Source organism: Sander lucioperca, chromosome 12 (assembly GCF_008315115.2).
Source record: "Sander lucioperca isolate FBNREF2018 chromosome 12, SLUC_FBN_1.2, whole genome shotgun sequence".
In the NCBI taxonomy this organism is placed as follows: domain Eukaryota; kingdom Metazoa; phylum Chordata; class Actinopteri; order Perciformes; family Percidae; genus Sander; species Sander lucioperca.
Genome location: NC_050184.1, coordinates 32,121,938 through 32,146,807, shown reverse-complemented (window position 1 = coordinate 32,146,807; position 24,870 = coordinate 32,121,938). Strand labels below are relative to the sequence as shown.

Below are 24,870 nucleotides of genomic sequence, written 5' to 3'. Positions count from 1 at the left end.
CAACAATTCAACATGAACTGAAATATTTCAGCTTTTACTAAGTTAATATTTACTACAGGACTTATGTGGTGCTGCGAGCTGGTGGTATAATACTACATGGCAGTCCGTGTCCTGACTGTCTGTCATATTCACGGTAATAAAATGCATCAACAACCTGTTTTATTAGTTGCATGCATGTTTAAATTTAAAGGGAAACTCCCATATAAAAGGTGTATAAATGTCAGCATTAAATCTTTAGCTTACAGTTTACACATATAACATAAATTTTAACTCCATTTTTTTTCATTTGAACAGTATAAATGTATTTCATTTGCAAGGATTTGTGCCTGCAGAATGTGGAGTGACAGGTTTTAATATGTAGAAGTGTGCTTGTGCCATCTAGTGGGCAAACAAGTTTCATGATTGGTGCAATGCACTTATTGGCCTGAAACAGTAACAGAATGAAGAAAAGAGCTGCGTCCAGTGTTGAACTTTTTACATTTAATATTTATATAAGTTGATAGCTTTTTCCATCATAGTGTATCAAATGAGTTTAACACAAGTTAACACAGTTAAGTGCAAACAAGGTGAAAAAAATTACAAAGCTGCAAAAGAAAGAAAATAAAAGCAAAATCATCACTTTAACAAATGGCTGGAAGGATGACAGACTATGTAGGCTAAATATGAAGCCAGAACAAGAAGCCAATTAGCTTAGCTTAGTACAAAGACAAGGCAAGGCAAGGCAAGGCAGCTTTATTTGTATAGCACATTTCAGCAACAGGGCAATTCAAAGTGCTTTACATGAAAACAGAATAAAAAATTTAAAACAGATAAAATACAAGAATAAAAGTTACAGTGCAGTATAAGAAATTAAACATTGAAGAGCAATTAAAACAGTTAAATATATAAAAGCAGATAAAATAGGAATTTCTCTTTATATGCTTATATAGATTGTCATACAGTGTCAACAATGCAACTTCAGTATAACAAATGAACAGTTATTTAAAGAAAGGCAACATCAAATAGATAGGTCTTCAGCCTTGATTTAAAAGAACTGAGAGTTGCGGCAGACCTGCAGTTTTCTGGGAGTTTGTTCCAGATATGTGGAGCATAGAAACTAAACGCTGCTTCCCCTTGTTTAGTTCTGACTCTGGGGAGAACAAGCAGACCTGTCCCAGACGACCTGAGAGGTCTGGGTGGTTCATAGTGTACTAGCAGATCAGAAATGTATTTTGGCCCTAAACCGTTTAGTGATTTATAAACCAACAAAAGTATTTTGAAATCAATTCTTTGAGGCACTGGAAGCCAGTGTAGAGACTTCAGTACTGGCGTGATGTGATCCACTTTCTTGGTCTTAGTGAGGACTCGAGCAGCAGCGTTCTGAATCAGCTGCAGCTGTCTGATTGATTTTTTAGGGAGACCTGTAAAGACTCCATTACAGTAGTCAAGTCTACTGAAGATAAAAGCATGGACAAGTTTTTCCAAGTCCTGCTGAGACATAAGTCCTTTAACCCTTGATATATTTTTAAGGTGGTAATAGGCTGACTTTGTAATTGTCTTAATGTGGCTGTTAAAATTCAGGTCTGAGTCCATGACTACACCAAGATTTCTGGCTTTGTCTGTTGTTGTTAACATTATCGTTTGAAGCTGAGTGCTGACTTTTAATCGTTCCTCTTTTGCTCCAAAAACAACCACCTCAGTTTTTTCTTCATTTAATTTAAGAAAGTTCTGGCACATCCAGTCGTTAATTTGTTCAATGCACTTAGTCAGTTGTTGTATTGGACTATAGTCCCCTGGCGATAAGGTTATATAAAGTTGTGTGTCATCCGCATAACTATGGTAACTTATTTTGTTGTTTTCCATAATTCGAGCCAGTGGAAGCATGTAGATGTTAAACAGGAGAGGCCCCAGAACGGAGCCTTGGGGAACTCCGCACGTCATATTTGTATGCTCAGATGTATAATTCCCTATAGACACAAAGTAGTCCCTATTCTTTAAATAAGACTCAAACCACTTTAGTACTGAGCCAGAAATGCCAACCCAGTTTTCCAGTCGGTCTAGTAATATGTCATGGTCGACCGTATCAAATGCAGCACTGAGATCAAGTAATACCAAGACTGAAATTTTGCCACTATCTGTGTTTAAGTGGATGTCATCAAAGACTTTAACAAGAGCTGTCTCAGTGCTGTGGTGTGGTCGAAAACCCGACTGGAAGGCATCAAAACTGTTGTTTAGTGACAAGAAAAGGTTCAGTTGTTGAGAAACCGTTTTTTTTCAATGATTTTACTTAAAAATGGAAGGTTTGATATTGGCCTATAGTTGCTCATTAGTGACGTGTCTAGATTGTTCTTTTTTAAGAGTGGCTTAATGACTGCAGTTTTCAGGGCCTGTGGGAAGATACCTGAGAGAAGAGACGTGTTTACAATCTGTAGAAGATCTGTAGCCAAACAATTTGCAACATTTTTGAAAAGGCCCGTTGGTAGAATATCAAGGCAGCAGGAGGAGGTTTTCAGATGTTGTATAATGTCCTCCAGGTTTTTATGGTTAATCATATGAAATTGGGTCATATTGGAATCAAGAACAACAAGAAAGAGGTTGCCTGGCTCTGTCCAAAGTTTTAAAAACAAATCAGCTTACTATCTGCGTAGTTTCTGTCGCCCCCATGAGGAATTCTAAGTAATGACAACAAAACTGTGCGTCCACATGATACAAGCTTTACGTGACCCCCCCCCCACGCTAGTAGCCAAGGAGGACACGGAGGATTAAATAAACATGATGGACTCTTCAGAAGAGGTAATTATCTTTGCTCGAGTTTCTGCGCGGGAAAGTCACTGGACAACACAATCTTCTGAACGTAGCCACGCTGAGAAATACAGAGAGAGTTGTGTGGAGCTGATAGTCTTAATTAGCTTTGTATCAACTCATTTGGAAATGGCTTGAATGTTCATTAATATCAAAAAGTTACACACTAAAGCTTTAACATATTTTACTTTGTTTATTATATCCGTATAATAAACAATACTCCAACTGTAATGATCGCCAAGAAAGTTAAAAACTCACTGTAAAACCACAACGTTTTTACATTTAGATTTTTGCATGAATTCAACAGGATGGACAGCTTAATTAGTGATCTTTAGAGGTGCTCGTAGTTAGATTTACCTTTGAACACAGCCAGACTAGCGGTTTCTTCCAGTTTTTATGCTAAGCTAATTGGCTCCCACCTCTAGCGCCGTACTTACTGTAACACACAGATATGAGAATGGCACAAACTATTCCTTTACCTGAGAGTGTCTCCAGCCTCAGAGTCACTGTCATAAGCCTCTTTCCGACCAAGTAGTTACAGGAACATAGTTATAGGAACAGTCCACTTCTAAACAGTTCTACTAACTATTCTCCCCCAAAACCAGTTTTGCCATTTGCATTAACACTGGCCAAGTGGCCATAGGAACTAACTGACTAGAGATGCATCGATAGACCGGCCGGTGACCGGAATTGGCCGGTTTTCACGTGCTCGGCCATTACCGGCGACCGGCAGGTCAGGCTGACATATGCCGATTTCATGCCGGTCATTGCTACAATTAACTGATAACATAAGTTATACGAGTTACAGTTCTCAAGGACACACCCGTATCCGTGCTATTCTTGCACATGTAGGGAACCATGTGAATTAACCTGCAACATGTCAGCTGTTTGTAAATTCTTCAGCGTGTGTGCAGAAGATAACAAGTTTGCAATATGCAACACCTGCAAGGAAAAAGTAGGGCGTGGAGGGACAACACCAAAAACCAAAATCACATTTTTTAGTTGGATATTTGATGTGAAAAGAAGGAAATGGTTCTAACATTGCACTTTAGATGTGTGTGAATTTCCCACACCAGGAGTAATTATATAGTTCCATTTTATAGTGATCCATTATCTGTTCAAAAAATGTTCTATGTTCTGTGCAAAATGTTCTATTAAAGAAAAGATAGAAAATAAATATATGTGTGTGCTGTAAAGTGGTTAGAAAAAATTAAATCGGAATCGGCTAAAATCGGTATTGGCTGGCCTAACTCAAAGAAAATCAGAAATGAAAGAGTTACAAGAACTGTGGTCAGAGGAACTTACTAATCCTCAAATTGGTTCAGTTGGAACACGATAAAAAAAGGGTTCTACGAATGTTATGTTCTAGGAACTGCAAAAATCCCTCCGGTCGGAAAGGGGCTAGTAAGGACATTTAGTGCTGCAGAAGTCCCCTGACTTAAAGAGCTGGTAGACGTTAACCAGCGGGAACATTGTGACCGAGCCGACTAGCGAGCCGATCTGTGCTGCAGCTCCGCACCAGACCAGGGCACTGTGGCTCCGGTCTCTCAGGATGACACCCACCATTACTTTGACATAAGACAGCGTTCCAGTGAAAAAGAGCCATGAGAGCACCTGGTGAGGGCAAAAGAACAAAGTGGACTCCTCTGAATAATAATCAGGGAAATGTTTAACAACATTTGTGTCTGAAAAACAAATCATGATTTCACACTAACAGCCCAAGTATTATACGTCATCAGTTATGAGTAGTAAAGTAAAGGAGGGATTGAACTTTGCCACAGGTATTTCTCTCATAAAGCCACTGAGAAATGTTTTCTGTCTATTCTTTCAACGCCGCACTTCTCTTACTCAACATGTTTGTGTTTCACTTACAATGATCATTTCTCCCACCACAGACCCCTGAAGCAAAGGACATGGACTCATAGCTGCCATAGCCATGTTGTAGCTGCCAAATCCCGTCCCCAGCGCCGTCAGCACGCCAAGAAACACCAGTGACCTGAAAACAACAGAGGTTTGTTATCAGTTGTTATCCACTTAGAGATAACTACTCTTTCAAAAGGATAGTTTAATCAACTTTTATTATCCCACGTAAACAATGTGCACAAGACATTCATTTGAGTTGCCTCTGTTCCACTAGAGCTTCTTAAAATCAATGCAATCTCTCATTCACTGTTCTCTTCAGATAAACGTTAGGATATATTTTTGCACAGAACCACCAGAAGCACTTTGAATTGCAAAAGCGTTATGAAGGGATCTATTAAAGGCCAGTATGAACAAGAGGAACGGTTACAGCAAGTAAATCCGGCTTCAATGTTCATATGGGCACCTGACAGAGTTGAACAATTGCGAACCTATCCTTTAATGAAAAATCAAAATCCATACAAAAATGATTTGTACCTGTTTTTGAAGAACATTGCAATGGTGCAAGCCACTGGGTTGGCCACTGATGCCAGAGCAGCAGAGAGGTGATAGGCCAGGTTCCCATAGGGCTTACAGGAGTACGTCTGCACAGAGGGCAGCACGCCGTTGGTTGCACCATTAACCCACACCACCATAAAGTAGATGAAGGTCAGCTGGTACACAGAGTGTTTTGGGCCAGCCAGCAAAAGATTGATCTGGGCTGCCCCCTCCCCCTGGCATTTTAAATCCTCTCCATCAGTCTCTGCTCCAGGGTTCTCCAGGCCGGAGCTGACAGATGCAACGGTTTCTGGCACGAGGTTTTCACTGGACAGCTCGAATGTCTGAGGAAGCCTGTTCAGTGCAACAAAAGCAGCCAGACTTATGCACATCATGGCTGCTAGGAGGAAGAAAAACACCTCGGTGGAAAAGTTTGGAGGAAGATTCTCTGTATGTGATGACCACGTGTCCCCGCCTGTCTGGTTTCCTGCAGTTTGAGAGGAGTTGACACATTTGGTGATGCCCACACTTTGTCCCAGAGCGACTATACCAGGAATGAAACCACTTAGCCCCTCTCCAATAAAGTATGTGGTGATGTATTTTGCTGGAAGCTGCATCATGAAAGGCAGGAAGGTAACTGAGGAGGTGCAATCCACCAGAGAGAGGAAGAAGGTGATGATGAAGAAGGCGGTGCTACGTGACGCCCCGGCCACTGTCGTAGTCTTGTCCCAGAAAAAGGCAAGCAGGATGCAGGAGAGGATGCCGATGGAGAGGATGGAGTAAATGACAATGCGCTCTTTGAGACGACCCGGGCACAGTTTGTACATGAGGGTGACCAGCAGAGGTCCCAGGTTGGCCAGCTGGATGATGACTGTCAGGTAGGAGGGGAGATCCCAGCCCTCTGGGAGAGTGTTGACGATGAGCGGCAGCTCCACCCACAGACCGTTCACTGCCACCCACGAGCCCAGGCCAAAGGCACAGGCCAGCACGTGAACGAGCAGGGCCATGGTGCAGACGGATCAGACTGAAGAAAGTTCGCAGAAGAAGTAGCCGCCTTCCCAAATGGTTCCACCTCTGCTGTGTGTCATGCCTACAACAAAAAGTCGGGAGCATTAAACTTCGCCGTTAGATCTTGTTCCAAAATAAGGTTTTAAATGTTCAAGAAATGTCTTGTAAAATAGTTTAAAGGGTTAATTCACCAAAACAGACATTTCTTTTCTCACTTACATCAAGTGGCATCTAGCCATACAGAAAATTTGGTTTTCATTTTGGCGGCCAGATTTTGAACCACGAACAAAATGTCATCTATCTGCTTTGTATTAGGGTGGAGGCAGAAATTTAAGAGATGGAGAGCTTAAAACATGGCAATAATGTTTTTTTTCTAATATGAAAAGGAGGGGTGGTCCTCTTTACCTAACAGAAGGGGTTTGGGCTGTACATTATCTATAAAGCTCTACTGAAAAAACTGCCATCGCATATAAATACAGTCATTATAACGTCAGGTGACAGAGAGGAGTCCATGCAAGAGTTACACAAATGTCATTTATTAAAACTAAAGTAACCACAAATGGGCAATGGGGCGTGGAATTCAGCAATACTTCCATGACAGTATGTGTGCTGTGGAGGTGTTAGAGATGCAAAAGCAAAAGCCAGTGATGCAGGGTGGATGTCAGCTGTAGGAAGGGAGAGGCAGGAGGAACATGCACAGGCCAGTTTAATCAGCTGACAACCCTCCCCTGTCAACCAAATGTCCACTGAGGACAACAACTTAGAACAAATAAAATGTTAAACAAATGTAGTGGAGTAGTAAAAAGTACAATATTTCACTCTGAAGTGTAGTGAAGTAGAAGAATGAGGTAGCATTAAATGGAAATATTCAAGTGTTGCAAAATCCCTGGCCATTGGCAGAGACAGTGAATATCTCACTGATAATTCATGAAAGCAAATGTCAGTTGAGGCCGGTTGAGTCATTATCAGTAAACCCTAACAACCTCATGTGCATTAATGTAAGTCAAGGACAAGTGTCTTTGTTCATAGATAAAGCCAGTGGGAAATCAAGTTCCTCCTTACAGAAACTAACAGTTATATCATGTTTCTTCACACCCACAGTACGCTACTCATGTCTCAAGCAGCTGATACAATTTTCACATCCCTTTTCACACGTTGTGGAGGAATGCGACAAACCATATGGGCCTCCGCGCTCTGTCTCTTGGCACGCACGTAGCTTTCACACTGAACTCATGATGATGTACAAAAACAAGTTGGAAAATGTGCAAATGATCCCGTGATGTTTCCATGTTGGTTCAGGAAACTGTCTCAAAGGTTTCTGAGAAAAACAGTAGCATGCCTTTAAATAATGTAATAACTTGAGATAATGGAAAGAAAGTGTGGTTTTAGAAGAACAGAAAAAAACATTCACTGCTGTTTCCACAAGCAAATAAACGGAAATGTACTTACAAGCTTCTTCAGTCCCTGGAGGCGTTGAATATGACTTGCTGTCATCTGACATAGAGGTTAGCGACAGACCTCCTTCAGCTGTTTTAATATGCACACACTGATGCGAATCACTTGTGGCTTCTGGGTAGGTCAGAGTCCACTCCAGCAGTTGATCAGCTCCGCTGGATAACAGAGGGCAGCGTCCATATCCACTGAGCTTTCTTTACTGCACCCACCTCTTAATTAGGTCAAGCTCGGTGCTGAATCACTTCAAAGCACCCTTTTCACTCAGCTGACATGCATTTGCTTGCCCTAACAGGAAAATAAAATCTGATTAGTAGTTGTTTATGATAGCCCATGTCTGCAGCGCCCCCTACTGGCCTCAGGTTTCATCTTGCACTGAGATCCTAAGAGGTTCCCTTGAACACATGGGACAGTCTGAGTAGGAGGGTTGGAGTCATGTGCAACAAACTGTTGCAAAATAATTCCAGCCACTTCTACATTCCTATTCAGTAATAAGACACCACAATGTAAACAACATCTGCCTGGGTGAACTGAGCTGATACAGTTAGTCACTAGGTAAAAATCTGCATTTACAGTTTACTACATAATTCAAACTTATGTTATGTTACTTACTTATAAAGTAAGTCAGTGTAGTCAAACAAGAGTCGGCAGCATGCTAGTGACTTTGTGAGGCTGACACACGTCAATGTCAGCATGCTCACAATGACAATGCTAGCATGTTGATGTTTAGCAAGTGATGTTTATCATGTGTAGCCCAAAGTAGTTTAGCCTGTTGGCTTGCTAACAGTTGCTAATTAGCACAAAGCACAATGTACAGCTGAGGCTGATGGGAATGTCATTAGTTTCGCAGGTATTTGGTCATAAAACAAAGTTTTGGACAAATACAAATTTTTACCTGATGATGGCGCTAGAAGATCATCCCGAGGGGGAACATGAAAGTGTGAACCAAATTTCATGCCAATCCATCCAATAGTTGTTGAGCTATTTCACTTGAAAACACAAATGTCAAGGTTACAGTGGTGCAACAGGAACCGTCAGGGATCACCAAAGTCAGTAGGATTCATCCCCTGCTGAACATGGATGTCTGTAAAACAGATTTGTTGAGATATTTCAGTATATTTACTGAAATATACACACACACGCAGGAGAAGCACAGGTGCAATTATACCATTAATGATGCTTCTGTAGTGTCCCAGTAAACCAGCATCAACATGAGTCCAACAGGCTCACCTTAATGGAATGCAGTCGTCAATATTATTAGTTACACCAGCGACGTGTGAAAATGTCATGAAATCTAACATTATTGTCAACCTTTTGCATGATTTGGTGTTTTTGAGCTTATTATCTGGTCAGGCAAACGGGTGTTAATGTCTACCTGTTCTTTGCTTCACATGTTCTGCTTTTCACATCATTTTGATTCAGGCTCGCAGCGTTTTATGTAAACATTTGCTATTTTCCCCTTGTCTGTATTTTTCCTTACACCACACAACAAGTTTTTCTTGCCTGTGGACTTTTACAACTTAAGGTAAACCTCAAATAAGACTTAGGTTATGTAAGTTAGGTGTATCTACAGGAGGGTGCTCTTGTAAGGTAACTAGGAATACAGTTGAAAATTACAGCCGGCTGACTAACACTGGCACATTTACAGAAATATTGATTAATGGCCACTGTCCTCATAAATAAATACATCTTTTAAATCTTTGTAATAATGTCAGCGCAACCTCAGGGACATTTAGCAACTGCAACAATGTACTAATAAACCAAGTTTATTTATATAGCACTTGTCAACATCCGAGGGCAGGCATGATTCAATAAAATAAGTAAAAAACTAAAAAATAAAATGCCAAATACACTATGTATATGTACTCTGTATATATAGTGCATATATACTGTACATGCAATATCTGTCACAGGGTGGCATTTAAAACGCTTATTAAAAACTACAGCTACTCCACCACCACGACCATTTAATCTAGCCCAGTGGTCTTTACTATTTTTTTCATGAGAGCCACACTGATAGGACAAAGTCAATAGGAGAGCCACTTTTACCGCAAAGTATCAAATGTTAAGTCTGCTTATCAATCTGTCATCCGTAAACATACAATATGCATTTTTTTTCTACATTAGTCCATCATGTATCTAACCACCCAAGAGCACATTCGGCGTTAAGAGCTGTAAAGACCCAAAGCCCAAACTGGCAACTCCGCAGTGAGTCAGTGTTATGGACGGAAGGACAGAGCAAGTTCTTTTCTAGTCTTTATTTCTATCTTGTAATGCCACTGTTTTGGGTATTTCTTTTTTAAATATAAAGTATTTGTAATAGAGCAGACTTAGGGTTATGTTATAGCCCTGCTTGTTTTTAATGTTTTTATGAAATATCTGTATTTGACTGCATGATCACATCACCATCAGCCACAAATTAAAGCTTGGCGAGCCGCAGGAGGGTCGCGGGCCGCGCAATGAGTAACACTGATCTAGCCTGTCTAAGCTGCTAAAACAATCGTGAGAAGGAGGTCAAACTGTCTCTGTTTAAAACATTACATCTATTTCTTTGGAGATAATACAATCGTTCAAAAGTAAAGTTTCGTGGGAAAGTGGCCTTGCAATTACAAAGACCCAATTTTGTTGAAACACTTTGAGGGACAGTGGACTGATGTGTGACATTCTTCGTGTAAATACAACCATTTACATTGACCTTTTGATTAATAGCAGAAAACAGGGTTTGAATGCCATTTTCTCTGTGCTCTTTTCATTTTTATCCTAAATCATAAAGCACTTTGCAAAGTCTGTTTGAATATGAGTGCTATTAATAAATCACTGATCATCTTTTTGATGTTTAATAATTTTACTAAAAGTAGTAATACCGCAGTGTAAAGATACTCTGTTACAAGTAAAAGTCCTGGATTCAAAATCTTACTTAAGTAAAAATGCAAAAGTTTTAGCATCAAAATATTCTTAAAGTACCAAAAAGTAAAAGTACTTATTTTGCAGAATGGTTCTTTTCAGAATAATATATGTTATATCACTTATAATTACTGATGCATTCATGTGTACATCACTTTAATGTTGCAGCTGGTACAGGTGAAGATCATTTAAACTAGTTGATATACTGCTGGGTAATTTAATCTATAATACATCATGATGTATTACGTCATTTATATCTTTGTTTTAATCATTTGAATCTGCAAAGTAACTGTTAAATAAAATAATAACTGTTAAATCAGTGTAGTAGAAAGTAGCATAAAATGGAAATACCAGTAAAGTACAAGTACTTCAAAAGTGTACTTAAGGTGGCCGGGGGTTCCACGGTCCAGGGTTCGAATCCGACGTGTGACAATTTCCTGCATGCCTTCCCCCCTCTCTTTCCCCTTTCTCACCTAGCTGTCCTGTCAAATTAAAGGTGGAAAAGCCCCCCAAAAAATAACAAATAAAAGTGTACTTAAGTACAGTACTTGAGTTACCACTTGAGTTGGTATAAATAGCCACAGCTGTGTGTTTTGACAGCTGCTTTGTTGCACTGCTGGAAACGCGCCGATGCGAAACAACAATCAAATTTCACTTCTTCTTTGCTCTTCTTTTATACAAAAGTATTTATATTTATTACCAGGCTGAGGCAGGCAGCTGTTTTCAGTGAAAACCCTCTGAACCCTGCTCAGCACCACACAGCACACAGACACAGTTAGTTAGACCTCTCTGTCCTGCACTGTATGTGCCCTCCCCAACTATACCAGACCAGATAAGAACTGGGCTGTGTGCTGTAGTTGTGCTGCTCTTATCCTGTTTTTAACTCTCTTGTGTATGCATTTGCATTGTATTTATTTATTTATTATGGGGAACTGTGTTGTGTATGGGAATGTGTGTTTATGTGTGAGCTGCTGGACACTCGAATTTCCCCGCGGGGATGAATAAAGTATATTCTATTCTATTCTACTCTAGACTAGCTGGTGAACAGAGTGGAGCATTTAGCCGCTAAATAGACAGATATTTCCCTCAGGAGTTGGTAGAGACTAAAACAGAGCTAACAGAAAGTTAATACTGGACTTACATTCATCAGGTGGACACAAACAAGACTTCATGTTGCTCCGTGACTGCTGGATGTGTAGGCTAAATATTCAACTCTTTGCTAATACGTGTGTGTTTAACATTATAGCTTAATTTGTTTCAACTGTCCCCAAGTGGCCAAAAAAGTCAATCAATCAATCAATTAAAGTTAACTAGATTATATTTAGGTGGTAAAATTGATCTTATACACAAACCTGCAGTGATGGAATGTAACTAAGTACATTTAATCAAGTACTGTACAATTTTGAGGTACTTTTACTTCACTTGAACATTTCCATGTTATGCTACTTTATACTTCTACTCCACTACAGGGCAGGGGCAGATTTTGCATTTATATGACATTATTTACTAGTTAGGTTGCAGATTGAGATTATTTTTTGGGGCTTTTCCCTTTATTATAGAGTGACAGTGGATAGACAGGAAAGGGGGAGAGAGATGGGGGATGACACTCAGCAAAGGGCAGGAGGTCGGATTCGAACCCGCGCCGCTGCAAAGGACTCAGCCTCAGATTGAGATAATTTATACAAAATGTAAATTAACTAAATAATTCTGATGTAGTCATATAGATTAAGCTACCCAGCCAGCAGTATATAATAAATACAAAAATGAGCTCTACCTACCAGCTGCAACATTAGTAATGTACACGTTAATACATCACTGATTATAATCCTGTGATATAACATATATATATATATATATATATATATATGTGTGTATGCTAATGCTAGTAAAACATTTACCTAAGTAAGATTTTGAATGCAGGACTTGTAACAAAGTATTTTTACACTGGTATTGCTACTTTTACTTAAGTTAAAGATCTGAGTATTTCTTCCACCACAGCAAACCTGACCACTGAGATTTCACAAATAAATATTTTTTTTTACCAACAAGCAGAAAGTATGCTGTTGAGCCAGTAAGAACTTGAGTTATGAGAATAAATAAATACAAGAACTATCTATTTTTTTGGCTGTGTACAATGAGACAAGATACACGTTAATTAGTGAGAAGTGTTTAGTGGATTTATTTACCTTAAAACATTGCCAGGCTAGCGGTTTCTCTTTATTTACAATATTTATGCTAAGCTAAGCAGTGGCAGTTCTAGGGGGGGCAAGGGTAGCCAGTGCCCCCGTAATATTCAGCGTTGACCTCCCCCTTGCCCTCCTAACTGTGGCAAATATTTTCATACATTTTTAACCCCACCTTTATCCCCAAAGAGGGGAATATTAATAATGTGCAATGATAAATAAAATGTAGGTTAACACTGAATGAGTATTCTTGTGTTTACTGTGATATGTGTATCGTTAGTCTTTTTGTAGATCCACACCTATGGAGGGTTGGTGGTAAATAACAAAAATGATATTGCTGTTAGTTTCTGTCACCGGCTTTATGTATGTAGAAAGACACTAAGTACAAGTAAGTAACTCAACTGGCCTTTGCTGTCATGAATTATCAGAGAGATATTCATTCTTTCTGCAAACAGCCAGGGGTTTTGTGACACTTGAATATTTAAATGTTATGCTACCTTATAATTCTACTTCACTACATTTCAGCGTGAAATATTGTAGTTTTTACTACTCCACTACATTTGTTTGACATGTTACACCCCTAAAATAGCATGTGGTCCCAGCCTAGCTCCTCTATTTGAAATGGTCTAGAACCACCACTTAAGTTACTGTAAGCTAGCTTCATATCTACTTTATAGAGATGAGTGATATCAACCTTCTCATTTTAACTCTAGAGAAGAAAGTGAGTGGTCTCAAGAGTGCTTCTGCTGAATCTGAGGGTCATAGAGCAGAAGTTATGTAAATGAACGCTGCATGTAAGATAAGTTATGTAGAAGTGCTCTATATAAACTTTCATGACTAATACGTAGTGATCTACAACGACACAAATGCATGAAAAGCATGAATTAAGATTTATGAAAGAAGTGGAGAAAGTTAAACAAATGTTCACATGGAGTTGCAAATACAGTTTCACAAGTCAGATGAACTCCTCTGACGTTACACAGGACCAAAAGAGGTAGCTGATTTCACTTCTATATTGTCAAGCACGGTTTAAAACTGGGACTTCTGCAGACCTACAGTAGACTTGTATACTATGCTACTATGCATATTATTATCAGTTATAGTGGTATTGATACACAATGTTCACTTTGGACAATTCTTACATAGAAGAAAAAAAAAAGCCATGTGTGACAAAAGGTGATCACTTCCAGGCACCTTGCCGAGCTGCAGTCATGCATTTACAACAGGACTGCGTGAGAACATTTATTCTGCGCAAACACACACCGAGGAAAATATTTCATTAGACATCTGGCCACATGACAATACATACTTCACATTATTTGCCAACTTGAATGCATTTGGGGTTTCTTTATTTGTACACCTTGAAGATTATCTAATAACTAACAGCATGTTTAGTGAACTATGTGCGTTAATGTTAAGTGGCCGGTTTTTAATGTTACAAAAAGGCAACACACAGAGGAGGTACACTCAATAAGATTATTTATGTTATTGTACAATCTGCATTTTTTTTTAACAAATAATAATAAAAAAAAAGATTAGTAACATGTACAGTATTCGAATGATCTTATCTGGTGTGGACTGAGGACTTGTCACATTGAGTCCACCCAGAGCTCCAGTGATGGGAGAGGGAGGGGAGGGCCTGGAATGACTCATGAACGCTAATAAGTGTGTGTATACAGATATATGTGTATGTATATTTGCATGTGTCTGTTATTGGGTGTGTGTGTGTGTGTGTGTGTGTACTTATCTGCGTGTGTACGTATGTGTGCATGTATCTGTAATAAGTAATAATTGTATAAGTATTCTGCTCTGTGTGTGCTCACAGCAAGGTGTTGGCGGGAGGTTGAATGTCACATGGCGAAGAGGATGGGGATAAAGGGATGAAAAGCAAAACTGAAGAGTTGGGGGAGGGAAGAGAGAAAAAAGATGGAGGCAAAAGTAGCAGGGGCTCAGTTGCTGTAGATCTGGCCCTCGGGTGGCTGAGGAAGCTTCATGTTTTCCTTGCAGGTCATGAGCCGTCGCAGCTCCAGCAGCACCATCCGGATACTGTAGGAGTTCTGCCACTTGGCCAGTGCAGTCACTGCATGCATGTCAACCTGCAGGACAGAGAACAAGTAAGGATGGGTGTATGGATGGATGGATTAAAAATCACAAACAACAGATATATGTATCTTATCTAGAATGCGCCGTATGTTAAATTTTACCTTCCTAAATGACCAAAACGTAGATAAAAGATATTTTATGATATCATGCGATCACAGGTGACTTTCTTTATGTTCAGGCAAGTTTTTTTTAACATTAGCTTGAGTCCAATCCTGAGTTTGATTGTCATTGGTATGTGGTATGTATGTAATTAAGCTCACTATGACACAAGCAAGGAAAATGGAGAACAATAAATGGTAGGGCGTTGCCACATTTGAACAACTAAAGGGAGTGAAAAAACAAGTGCACATTCTAGATCAGAATCAAGAATAATTTAAAATACAACCGTTTGAGTGGAATCAATCTAAAACCATTTTGTACTTTCTTGGTCCAGCCATATTTCCATGTTTTTAGGTAACCAATAATTAGATTTGGACAAAACTGCTTTGTGAAAGTACCCTAAAATGTCTAAATGATTATGTAGAAGCACCACATCTCTTATTCTCTTGTGCCAGAAATAATGCAATGGTTGCATTAGCTGGCAGATGATTCAAACATGCACTTGGAACAGGAACTTACTTATCTGCACTGACCTGTCTACAGAGCAGGCACAATGCCTTTACCTTTTTTTTTTTTTTTTTTTTTTTTTTTATACATTCCACTAACATGATAACATGCTTTTGATATTACAAAATATACATGAGCCCAATTATGTTCTTTCTCCAAATGCATCCATCAGTGTAGCAGGAATAGGATCAAGAGCATTTCCGATTTTAAAAAAAAAATACTGCTGACGGCTGGGGCTTCCTAAGTTGGGTAATCAAGCTAGAATAGGAACTGGGTTAGAAGATATACATACCACACCGTTGGAGGTGTGCACGCCATTCAAGTTTATCTTTGTCACAAATCTGACAAACGGTGGTGACTCTGGGTATTCTGGCCCACATTCAACCTTCAGATTGTACATCCTGTTTTCATAGCTCGTCTGCAGACAGAGAGGTAGGGAGAGACGAGTCAACACAAGCACACAATGTTCAATGTATTCAACAATACCATCAATGTGAAATGCATGGGAGAAAACACCCCGAATCCTGGTTATGACGGTTAAAAATGTCTATATTTATACCCATTTCCATAGCAACTATAAATGTGTTGGCTGAGCCAGCTGATAAAGGTCCTTAAGGTATGCTTCTGAGGTGTCTTCTAGTTCTACACATTACGGATGCATATTGAGCTGCACTTGTACTGACCCAGCCTCCAAAGGCAGTCAACCAAAACTAAAGAAAACTCTAAAAATCTTCAAGTAATTTCATCAGCATACATAAAAGTCATTCTTATATTTAGCATCTAAAAGAATTAATGCTAAACTGTTAATTTTCAAAAGGTAATTAAAACCATTCAGCTATGTACACTCTGAAGACTGTTTTATGATGTGCTACCTGTTGCCTCCTGTCATCTTTGTGATATTATATGTAATATTTTATCTTTACTAAGGTGTTTTATTGCGCTGCTGTCTCAAATTCACTTCCACAACTAATGCCGCATCATTCCTTGATTTTGGAACACTAACATGACCGTCTGTTAACCTCTTAAATGCCCATTGCACAGTCCTCATTTAAGTGTTAAAAAGTGTCACCCCCTCACCCTTGGAGGGCCAAGAATCACCCCTCTCCACCGTGTTAAGGTCATGTCTTCATCGTCCTCCAGACCCCAGCTCACTGTTCCATCTCCCACACCTTTCTGGCCTTCCTCCAGCTCTTCCAGGAGCCGGAAATTGCGAGGGACTTTAACGCCTGTTTGTGGACAAAACACACCAAAGTAAGACTGTTATGCTCACACATGCACACTTCCAACACGACAAGTGGATTTAGGTAGCGTCTGACGACAACTGTAAATCTGTCAAAGCAATGACTTGCGGTTATAAAAGGTATGGGCTGGTGAGCATGACTCATTCAGACACAAACAAGGAAAATAAGGTGCGCCTCAGTTGATTTCATCACCCCTTTGGTAATGGTTGACGCTATTCATGTCCTCAAATTTAGCATCTGGCTTCGACGATGCTGCATCATTTGGCCTCTGCAGTGAGCTATGATGGTGCTGCGCCGTTAACTGAGCCACGCAAACAAATAGAGATGGTGCAGCAGTTTAGCTCAGATCACGTCGAGAGCCCTTCATTGAAACTCAACCGGTTTTCTTGATTAGCTGGAAGTCTCCGAAAAACGTACCGTCATTGTTGACGCTAAACTGTTTCAGTTTAAACATGCACGAAGGCTGAATGTCGATGCACCAACATCTATTGATAACATGTAAGGCCAATGACACGGTTTGAGACACATCCGTGTTCAGTCCGCGTTGAGTCAGTAACTAACGTTATTATTTTTATATCGCAGATAGGTAATACATTACCCGGGCGGTTCACTGGCATCGGCAGCAGAAACTATTAACATCGCCATGCTAAATTCCGTTATAAAATGAAAGCCAACAATTTACAGAATGTTATATACGCAGACGACTGGTATTAAATGGCTATTAAACGACATGCAATTCCATTTCGGCCGCCATAGTGCATCTCGTTGCCCTTCTATACAAGTTAAGTTACGTTAGCTTAACGTTAGCTTATAGCATCGTTTCCTATTCATTCCCTTCAGAAGCTCCAGGCTTTGCGTTAGCTTGCATTTTTTCACACAGCAGGCGCGTCAGTAGATATTCAACCTCCTTACGAAACTTGATAGCTACAACACGACAATTAATTCAGACGATTATTCAGCTTCTAATAATGATATATTTCTTCGTACATTTACCTAATCCGGCGGCGACCGCCATCTTGTCGCTACACAGCAGGAGCGCGCACGTAGTTTTGCCATTGTGGACAACGATGCGTGCGCGTTGAAGAAACGCAGAGCATCACGTCCATTGTTAGTGGCCAACAGCAATAGAGTTCATGTGGTTAGAAGCTCAATTTAAAGACATTGAATATTGTACAAGGATTTAACTGTTCACTATTTTCAGAAAACATCTCAAAGTGTGTGAAGGAAAAAGGTGGACAAGCCAAGTTCAAGTGTTTTATTTTAAATACACAAACTATAACTACCTACAGTAGTTAGGCTAAATACGTTTGTTTATTTGAAATACACACACTCTAACTAATTAGGCTAGATAAATAATTAAAAACAAACCAAAACCAGGAAAATCAGTGGCTGCCTGGCTTAAATAGGCCTAAAGGAGAAAGTTCTCCCAACAGGTGTCAGCACATTACTTAATGGCTTATAGGCTTTTCCCATAGCAGTCATTTTGACTTATAGTGGGAAAAGAGCATGCGTAGCCTACTAATAAGATTTATGATGTCTGTGTTAATCAGTTTTGTTACTGTGATGTCAAAATGTCTTCCTTGAAAAAGACTACTTGTAAGCTAAAACAAGAGATTATGCAGGCAGAGCCAGAAGAAAGTAACAATCAAAAGAACGTGTAGCCTAATTATATGATAAGATAAAACTTTATGTATTCCGAGGGAAATTGCTGTGCAAGGAGTTGCAATACAAAGTGAAAACAGTATTAAAGTGCAAATATAAGAAAGTCTGATACAACAATAAAGGTGCAAATCCTAAATATATACAATGCCAAAATCAGGTTAACAGTAGGGATTATAAAATATAAACAAGTTATTGGAAAGGATCAGTCTAGGTGGGGTTGTATATAGGTATGTTAGTACAGTAGGCTATTCAATCTGAAGTGTAGGTCTGATAGTGGATGATTAATACAGAATATTCATAAGTATGCCTTGATTTTGCACATTATCATAGGTCAGTTGTTTGAAATTCAGTTGTAATGATAAAAAAAAGACAATGTAATGCACGGGACAGTAATCCAGAGAGAATATATAGCTACATTTTTAATCTAAAAACAAGAAAGAATCACAGCAGTGAAGTGATAGTCTAGCCACCAGAACTACTACAGAGAGATGTCACTAATAGAGTATGTGCTATTAGAGGTATTGCAAATGTAAGGTGATTAAAAAGTAAAAAACAGTGCAAGAATCAGAGAACTAGCAGTAATTATCAACCATTTATTTATAAATACAGTTTAATATATACATTGCAAGTCTCCCAAATGGAAGACAACAAAAAGGCATCAAGGCATTATTCTGGTATCTAAAACTCCATCATCACCACCAGCATACATAACCAACTACATCATCCATATATGGGCCTCGACTCAGAAAGTAAGAGGCAAGTGAAGGGCAATGCAGTCAGTCAATAAATTGCTTTCCCATGTCACTGTCGAGATTTACAGTAAATCAATCAGGGAGAGGATAAGGCAATTCAATAAAAAGTTTAAAACAATCATTCCAAAAGTGATTTCAACACAGCATGTTGAACGTTACCACCGAATGCCCACCCAACATACCAACAAGTTAATTTGCTTTTACAATTTCCAGTGGAAAAATACTTAGTTAACCACACATTGTCACAAAATACCTTTCAAATCAACTGATGTCTGTCTCTAAAACAGAAAAAAACCTATCACAGATTAACCACAAATTCTACCTCAATAACATGAGGCCAGGTTAACTGTACTGACATATGGCTACAATAGAAAACAACTGACTTATACAACTTTTATCTATTAGATAACGGCCTTAACTTCACTAATGGAGAGGGGGTTTTCTTTTTTTCACAAATTCATAATAACCTATTGAAATCACTCTAACCACAATCCTGAGATCATCTGGAGAATACATGAAGAATAAGTTAATGTATGTTAGATCTATAGTCACAACCAGACTCCTTACTATAACAAATAGCGATTATAGCAAGTTTGTCTCCAAGTTATGTCGTTGGTTCCTTCTGAACTCACCATATATATTTTTATTGCAAGGTTGTCAGTTTTGTCAATCTCCAAACTAATTATGGCATGTCTAGTGTTTCTAACCATTACACTTAGCTATTGTATTACAAAAACAAAGTTGTCATTACTTTTATATTATCTCCAAAAACAATTTGCTGAAGCGCCAAATCATCCAGTAGAGCCAACAACGCAGAAACTCCCATTCATAAAATAAGTTGTTTAAAGTTCAAATGAATCTACTTACTGCAGTTAGCAGTGTCCAAACTATATTTTGCCTAACATTGATCAAAAAGAGCTTCAGGAGTAGAACTTCTACACAGGCCTTAAACTTTGATGCAGTGACACATAGTGGCATCTATTTACCATCATGTATTACACTACCCAGTGCATACGAGACTGCTTCTCACAATACTCTACAAGCACTACGCAATCTGCAGTGTACTTCTGCTGCTGACCTATGGCGAATAATTGTATATAATCAAGTATGAAGGATTTAAAAGCTGAAATATTACATCACATAAAGCATAATTTTGGCTTCAAAATGAACTTTTACTGTAATAAAAATATATACTGTCATTAAATTGTCTAGTACAACATCAGAAGCTCACCTTTAACCTGATCAACCCAGCTGAACAGCAAGATTAGCTCCTCCAATTTACACCTATAAAATATAGGATTTATTAGATAACATTTTTAAAGTTCAAATCTGGGAACATTTGGTCAAAATTTGGGGTCATCTTTTGAAAGCAGCACAATTCATGTCATGCTGTATGCATGCACGCATTCTTACGTCTGCGTAAGTGACATCTTAATTAGTAGAAGTAATTTAGTCATGCAGTTTAAGTAGCCAATTTTTTAAGCTCCGGTTTTCCAACTTAAAACAGCAAATATGTGTAAACTAGTAGAAAAAGAAAGGCATTTTAACCTAATCAGAGGAGTTAAGACGTATGGTTAAGGGCCTCTTATTACACTGCATAGTTATTGGCTGTACAATACATTTACAAATTACATTAAAAAACTTTCAACCAATTGAATTACATAATCTCATCTATAAGCGTGAAGAAATTCCTGGACCCTTCCTTCCTGGACTGTTGCTGGCACATAACTTGAGAGTATCTGTATCTAATTAACTGAGACACAAATCCCAGAAAGACAGAATTACCGTTGCAGTGACACAAAGAAGTGCAGCAAATGACACAATTTAACAAAAAAGACAATAGTACTGCATCTGTAGTCCATACGTAAGGCAGCTTGACCGAAATCCATTTGCCTCTTTCCTGCTAATCTGTCTGTTCATCAGGAGTCAAATAAAAACTAAAAAGGCGGGCGCCTGGTTAGCTCACCTGGTAGAGCGGGCGCCCATATATAGAGGTTTACTTCTCGACGCAGCAGCCGCGGGTTCAACTTCGACCTGCGGCCCTTTGCTGCATGTCATTCCCCTTCTCTCTCCCCTTTCAAGTCTAAGCTGTCCTATATAAATAAATGTCTAAAATAAACTAAAAAGGCTTTTGACAGAGGACATGATCATCTGAAAAGACGAGTTAGTCGGGCCGGAGTGACTCAGCAAAACAACAGCATGATACATGTGTAATTTGCCCAGATTTTCTAATGGCCAAGCGTCAACGCTGACTACAGGTACACACGTCACTTTTTTAGATCAAATTAGTCATCTTCTGTGTTTCCACTATCATCAAATAAATATATAAATGCAAATTGTTTCAATGGCCAGATAACATGACAAATTCCAATCAAAATGCAAGCTTAGGATCCAACAGCAATATGAGCAATTTGGCTTGTTTTTGGTTTGTCTAAACTAAACCCATCTCTGAGCTGTCAGATCTGTCATTTAGCATTCTGGAGGGATGATATTGGCTTTAAAGTAGCATTGACTCTTCCACTGCAACTGTAGTCATTGTCTCAGATTGATAAATTCATGACTAAACTATTAAATATTGTCATCACCCATCTTTAAAAAAAAAACAAAAACAGTAGCTGAACCCAAATGTGCAAGAAATCATCAAATGTAACAGTAACAGAACATTTTGTTCTTTAGCTATCAACATTGGTAAAGCATCCAAAAATACTATATCACCCCAGCTCCGCTACTTACCACGGCCTAAATCTAGTGCCATTACTTGTACATCAAGAAGACCCTTGATGAGGTGGAAATACAAAGACTTATCCAGAAGAGAAAAAAAGCAGTGCTAAATATAACGTGGTTCATCCACTCTGAAAATGAAGAGTTTTGTCTCTGGAGGATAAGAAAGTGAGTGTTCATTCTTTCAAGTGTTCTTTCCTGGGCTTGTTTGAATTTTCTGACGTGAGGGAAATCTTTTAATGTCCTTGGAAAGCGATTTCAAATTAACTGTATCTGACCATAACGTATCTGATCATACCTTCTCTCTATTTGGAAATCACCTCAAAAAAGTTATTATTTGTGTTTGTGTTAGTAATACGAAGAGTTTAGGATATATTGCAATTTTGAAACGACGATCTCCACGAGGGAGTAATGAAAAATTCCATCAACAGAGCCCTCCTCTTGAAAAACAGACAAAATGTGCAAGACTTAAAGCTATGGCATCAGAAAGTCTTTGTTAGTTTTGCTTTCTATGGATTACAGTCTGTGTGAGGCAAAAAAGGGGATGAGAAGCCCGGACGGAGCCAGCGTCTTCTGAGGTAGGGTGCAGTTAGCCTGCGGTGTTACTTCACTTTTTGAGCCCATTTCAGGTCATCCGCCCTGGGCTTCTCTCCCGTCACACCCTGGATAAGATCCTCCAGGTTCTTCCAGAAACCCATCTTCTCCAGAGGGTAGTTCAGCCAACCTGGAGAGACAAAGGTCAATGAAAAATCTCTCATCCCAGAAAGTGAGATTCCATCTTTAAAACACTATGTACAGGCTTGCTTTTCAACTATAATCCCTATAAGAAAGACAAACCTGTAGTGATGCAGAAGTACGTCTCATGAGGGGAGACGTGATGGATGCGGTGGTGCTTGCGGGGAAGGATGATGTGGAAGTCCTGCAGGAACACAACCCAACGAGGCAGGCCGAAATACGTGTGCGACCACTTGTGAATCTGGTTGGTTAGGGTCACAAAGATGCCTAGTGCAAACAAGTAGCAGTACCAGGGGTAGATATGGTCAATCTCCTCTGCAAAAAAGGAGAGAGAAACATATTTTGTTTGGTGCGTTTCTTTTTCCTGTAAATAATAATGTAATTTTTGAAGCAACAGTTTCGAAAATCAGACAGAAGGAAATTTCAGACTCGGTTTGTTGATACAAAACTCACTAGAGGAGAGGGTGAGGAAGCTGAAGGCCATGTTTGCTAGAGGGACTATGGTAAGCATGCAGTTGTCACCATTGGTCTCAATGAAGTCGTGACGGGTAATGGCTGTGGGATCGATGTGGTGCTCTCTAAATGGTCGTATAAAAGCCTGAAAGACAAGAAATGCAAACTGGATGCAGGAACGGGTTCCTTTCCAAAGCAGATTATTTAGAGTACAAACAATGGATACCGTACCTTCCCAAAGATGGGTAGATCCACTGATCCCCATGTATCAGCCCCCCAGTGAACAAGTCCTGACGCAAAGTCTGCGGTAAGTATTCCTGCCACTGAGGAGAAAAGCACAGAAGAAGGATGAGAAAAAACATTCAAATAAAAAAGAGAAAACAACCAACACTTTGTTTGGATTGCAGCTCTAAATAACAACAACAGAATGCACCAACCAGTGACAACACAACAACAGAACACTATATAATGTTTCAGTCAGTACTTACCAACACTCAACAGGATGTACCACAGATGTCCCAGGTGGAAATTGGCAAGAAGGTGAATGAAATTGAAGGCCATGAGAGAGAAGCAGAGGATGACACTTACCCATTCCTGACATCTTTTGCCTTAAAAAAAAAAACACAAGCAGACATATCAGTATGTTTCAACACAAACACTTGAGCGGCAGTTTCTATAAGCACAATGTTCACATTATGTCAACAACCCATAGCATCTGAAAATTATATGACATTGTATAAATCAAAACTAAAGCTTACACAGTCCTATTGGCTAACAAACCCACTGGCAGGCAGAAGTCTGAACACCATATACTGTAGCTAGTCAAAGCTGTCAGATCCTCAACTGATGCAAGGAGGTCAAAAGACATGAAGTATTTGTACAATGGGCGTGAAGGCCTTTAACTTATGGTGCTCAAGTTTAAATGGTTTGAATGATGGAAGGACTAGCACAGCGGACTGGCCAAGAGCTCAGAACTATTCTCAACCATTAGTTTTTGGTTTTGCGTTGCTCACTGAGTTACAGCACATGGGCTGCCTGAGTAACAACACTGTTTATGAAAGGTCACAACATCGCCGTAGACAAAATGAGGCGTTTGAGCCTAAAGCTAAAGCGATGGATTCTTCTAACCTCTGCCTGAATGCTCGAAATGTCAAAGAACAACAGCGACTCAAACACAAATGCAAGCTCAATCTCACATGATTCATGTTGTGTAACAACAAAAGTCCTAATGTGACAAACACAGAGCTGTCGCTCATTGTTCTGTGTCATTTAATTGTAGCAGTTAAAGATAAAGTGGTTTATGGTAGTTGTTTTCTGTTTGTGTTTGGTAACTACGCTATGTAATGTAAAGACTGTCGCTGTGTCACACCACTCGTGGACACTTGAACTGAGTTTACAAGCAGACAGCGGCTAAGGGGATCGACTCACCTGGTGAGTATAAATTTGCCAGTTCTCGGGCACCGGCGTGTTGTGGACCCCATCTGGCCGAACCCAGGCCCGGTCCCTGCGGCTCCAGACTCTGTGTTTCTTCTCCACACCCGCTCTCGTTAACCGTTCTCGCCATTTCTCTACTGTGGGCCCAGCCCCTTCAATCTCTCTAATTTCCGTCAGGAACCAACAGAATCATCAAGTTCTCAGCCCACAGACAGCGTAACGTTTTCAACCAATCAAGTGCAAGTCGTTGAGCGCAGCTGCCAATCACGGGTAGCCGAGTGACCAATGGGGGTTTGAGAGCGGAAAGACCGATTTCCTGACCTCACCCAAGGAAACTAGAAAGAAGGAAGAGTCATTACGAATCACATACGTCAATAGTGCTAAGCCTGTAGCATTCTACACGTTACGTGATGGTAATAGAGTAGCTTTGTTATCAAC

The 24,870-nt window shown here is 39.5% G+C and overlaps 3 protein-coding genes and 1 long non-coding RNA gene across 7 annotated transcripts; 1 reads left to right on the top strand and 3 right to left on the bottom strand.

The window, feature by feature from the left end:
- The first annotated feature begins 381 nt into the window (after positions 1-381).
- Positions 382-12,698, top strand: LOC116043563. The gene is made up of 3 exons (XR_004103501.1): positions 382-462; positions 9,950-9,954; positions 12,687-12,698. It is a non-coding gene; the product is annotated as an uncharacterized LOC116043563 (long non-coding RNA).
- Positions 2,861-7,951, bottom strand: slc52a3 (solute carrier family 52 member 3). 2 transcript variants are annotated; one of them, XM_036008497.1, is made up of 5 exons: positions 7,636-7,951; positions 5,179-6,268; positions 4,654-4,777; positions 4,189-4,395; positions 2,861-3,296 (listed from the first exon to the last, which is right to left on the bottom strand). In XM_036008497.1, exons 2-5 carry the CDS (start codon positions 6,183-6,185, stop codon positions 3,291-3,293), a joined length of 1,344 nt encoding a protein of 447 aa, XP_035864390.1. In that variant the 5' UTR covers positions 6,186-6,268; positions 7,636-7,951; the 3' UTR covers positions 2,861-3,290. The 2 variants fall into 2 exon arrangements, with proteins under 2 accessions (XP_035864390.1, XP_031146196.1); XM_031290336.2 differs by lacking the exon at positions 2,861-3,296 and having other exon boundaries at positions 4,033-4,395.
- An 898-nt stretch (positions 12,699-13,596) lies between the features above and the next one.
- On the bottom strand, positions 13,597-17,788 carry LOC116043616 (ubiquitin-conjugating enzyme E2 variant 1-like). Of its 3 annotated transcripts, none has more exons than XM_031290443.2 (4): positions 17,669-17,788; positions 16,512-16,660; positions 15,727-15,852; positions 13,597-14,821 (listed from the first exon to the last, which is right to left on the bottom strand). In XM_031290443.2, the coding sequence occupies exons 1-4, from the start codon at positions 17,688-17,690 to the stop codon at positions 14,675-14,677; spliced, it is 444 nt and encodes a 147-aa protein (XP_031146303.1). In that variant the 5' UTR covers positions 17,691-17,788; the 3' UTR covers positions 13,597-14,674. The 3 variants fall into 3 exon arrangements, with proteins under 3 accessions (XP_031146303.1, XP_031146301.1, XP_035864389.1); XM_031290441.2 differs by having other exon boundaries at positions 17,663-17,782; XM_036008496.1 differs by lacking the exon at positions 17,669-17,788 and adding an exon at positions 17,274-17,307.
- A 1,128-nt stretch (positions 17,789-18,916) lies between these two features.
- On the bottom strand, positions 18,917-24,654 carry peds1 (plasmanylethanolamine desaturase 1). The gene is made up of 6 exons (XM_031290420.2): positions 24,427-24,654; positions 23,487-23,606; positions 23,230-23,321; positions 22,999-23,143; positions 22,648-22,860; positions 18,917-22,534 (listed from the first exon to the last, which is right to left on the bottom strand). The coding sequence occupies exons 1-6, from the start codon at positions 24,560-24,562 to the stop codon at positions 22,413-22,415; spliced, it is 828 nt and encodes a 275-aa protein (XP_031146280.1). The 5' UTR covers positions 24,563-24,654; the 3' UTR covers positions 18,917-22,412.
- Between the last annotated feature and the right edge of the window lie 216 nt (positions 24,655-24,870).

Coding starts and splice junctions, on each gene's coding strand:
- slc52a3 (XM_036008497.1), bottom strand. CDS start 6,185: ATGGCCCTGCTCGTTCACGTGCTGGCCTGTGCCTTTGGCCTGGGCTCG. Junction 4,778..5,178: donor GCAATGTTCTTCAAAAACAG/GTACAAATCATT, acceptor TGTTGTTTTCAG/GTCACTGGTGTTTCTTGGCG. Junction 4,396..4,653: donor TGGTGGGAGAAATGATCATT/GTAAGTGAAACA, acceptor TGCCCTCACCAG/GTGCTCTCATGGCTCTTTTT.
- LOC116043616 (XM_031290441.2), bottom strand. CDS start 17,690: ATGGCGGTCGCCGCCGGATTAGGTAAAT. Junction 15,853..16,511: donor TGATTCTTGGCCCTCCAAGG/GTGAGGGGGTGA, acceptor CTCTGTCTGCAG/ACGAGCTATGAAAACAGGAT. Junction 14,822..15,726: donor TGCACACCTCCAACGGTGTG/GTATGTATATCT, acceptor TCTGTCCTGCAG/GTTGACATGCATGCAGTGAC.
- peds1 (XM_031290420.2), bottom strand. CDS start 24,562: ATGGCGAGAACGGTTAACGAGAGCGGGTGTGGAGAAGAAACACAGAGT. Junction 23,144..23,229: donor ATCTACCCATCTTTGGGAAG/GTACGGTATCCA, acceptor CTTGTCTTTCAG/GCTTTTATACGACCATTTAG. Junction 22,535..22,647: donor GTACTTCTGCATCACTACAG/GTTTGTCTTTCT, acceptor TTGTCTCTCCAG/GTTGGCTGAACTACCCTCTG.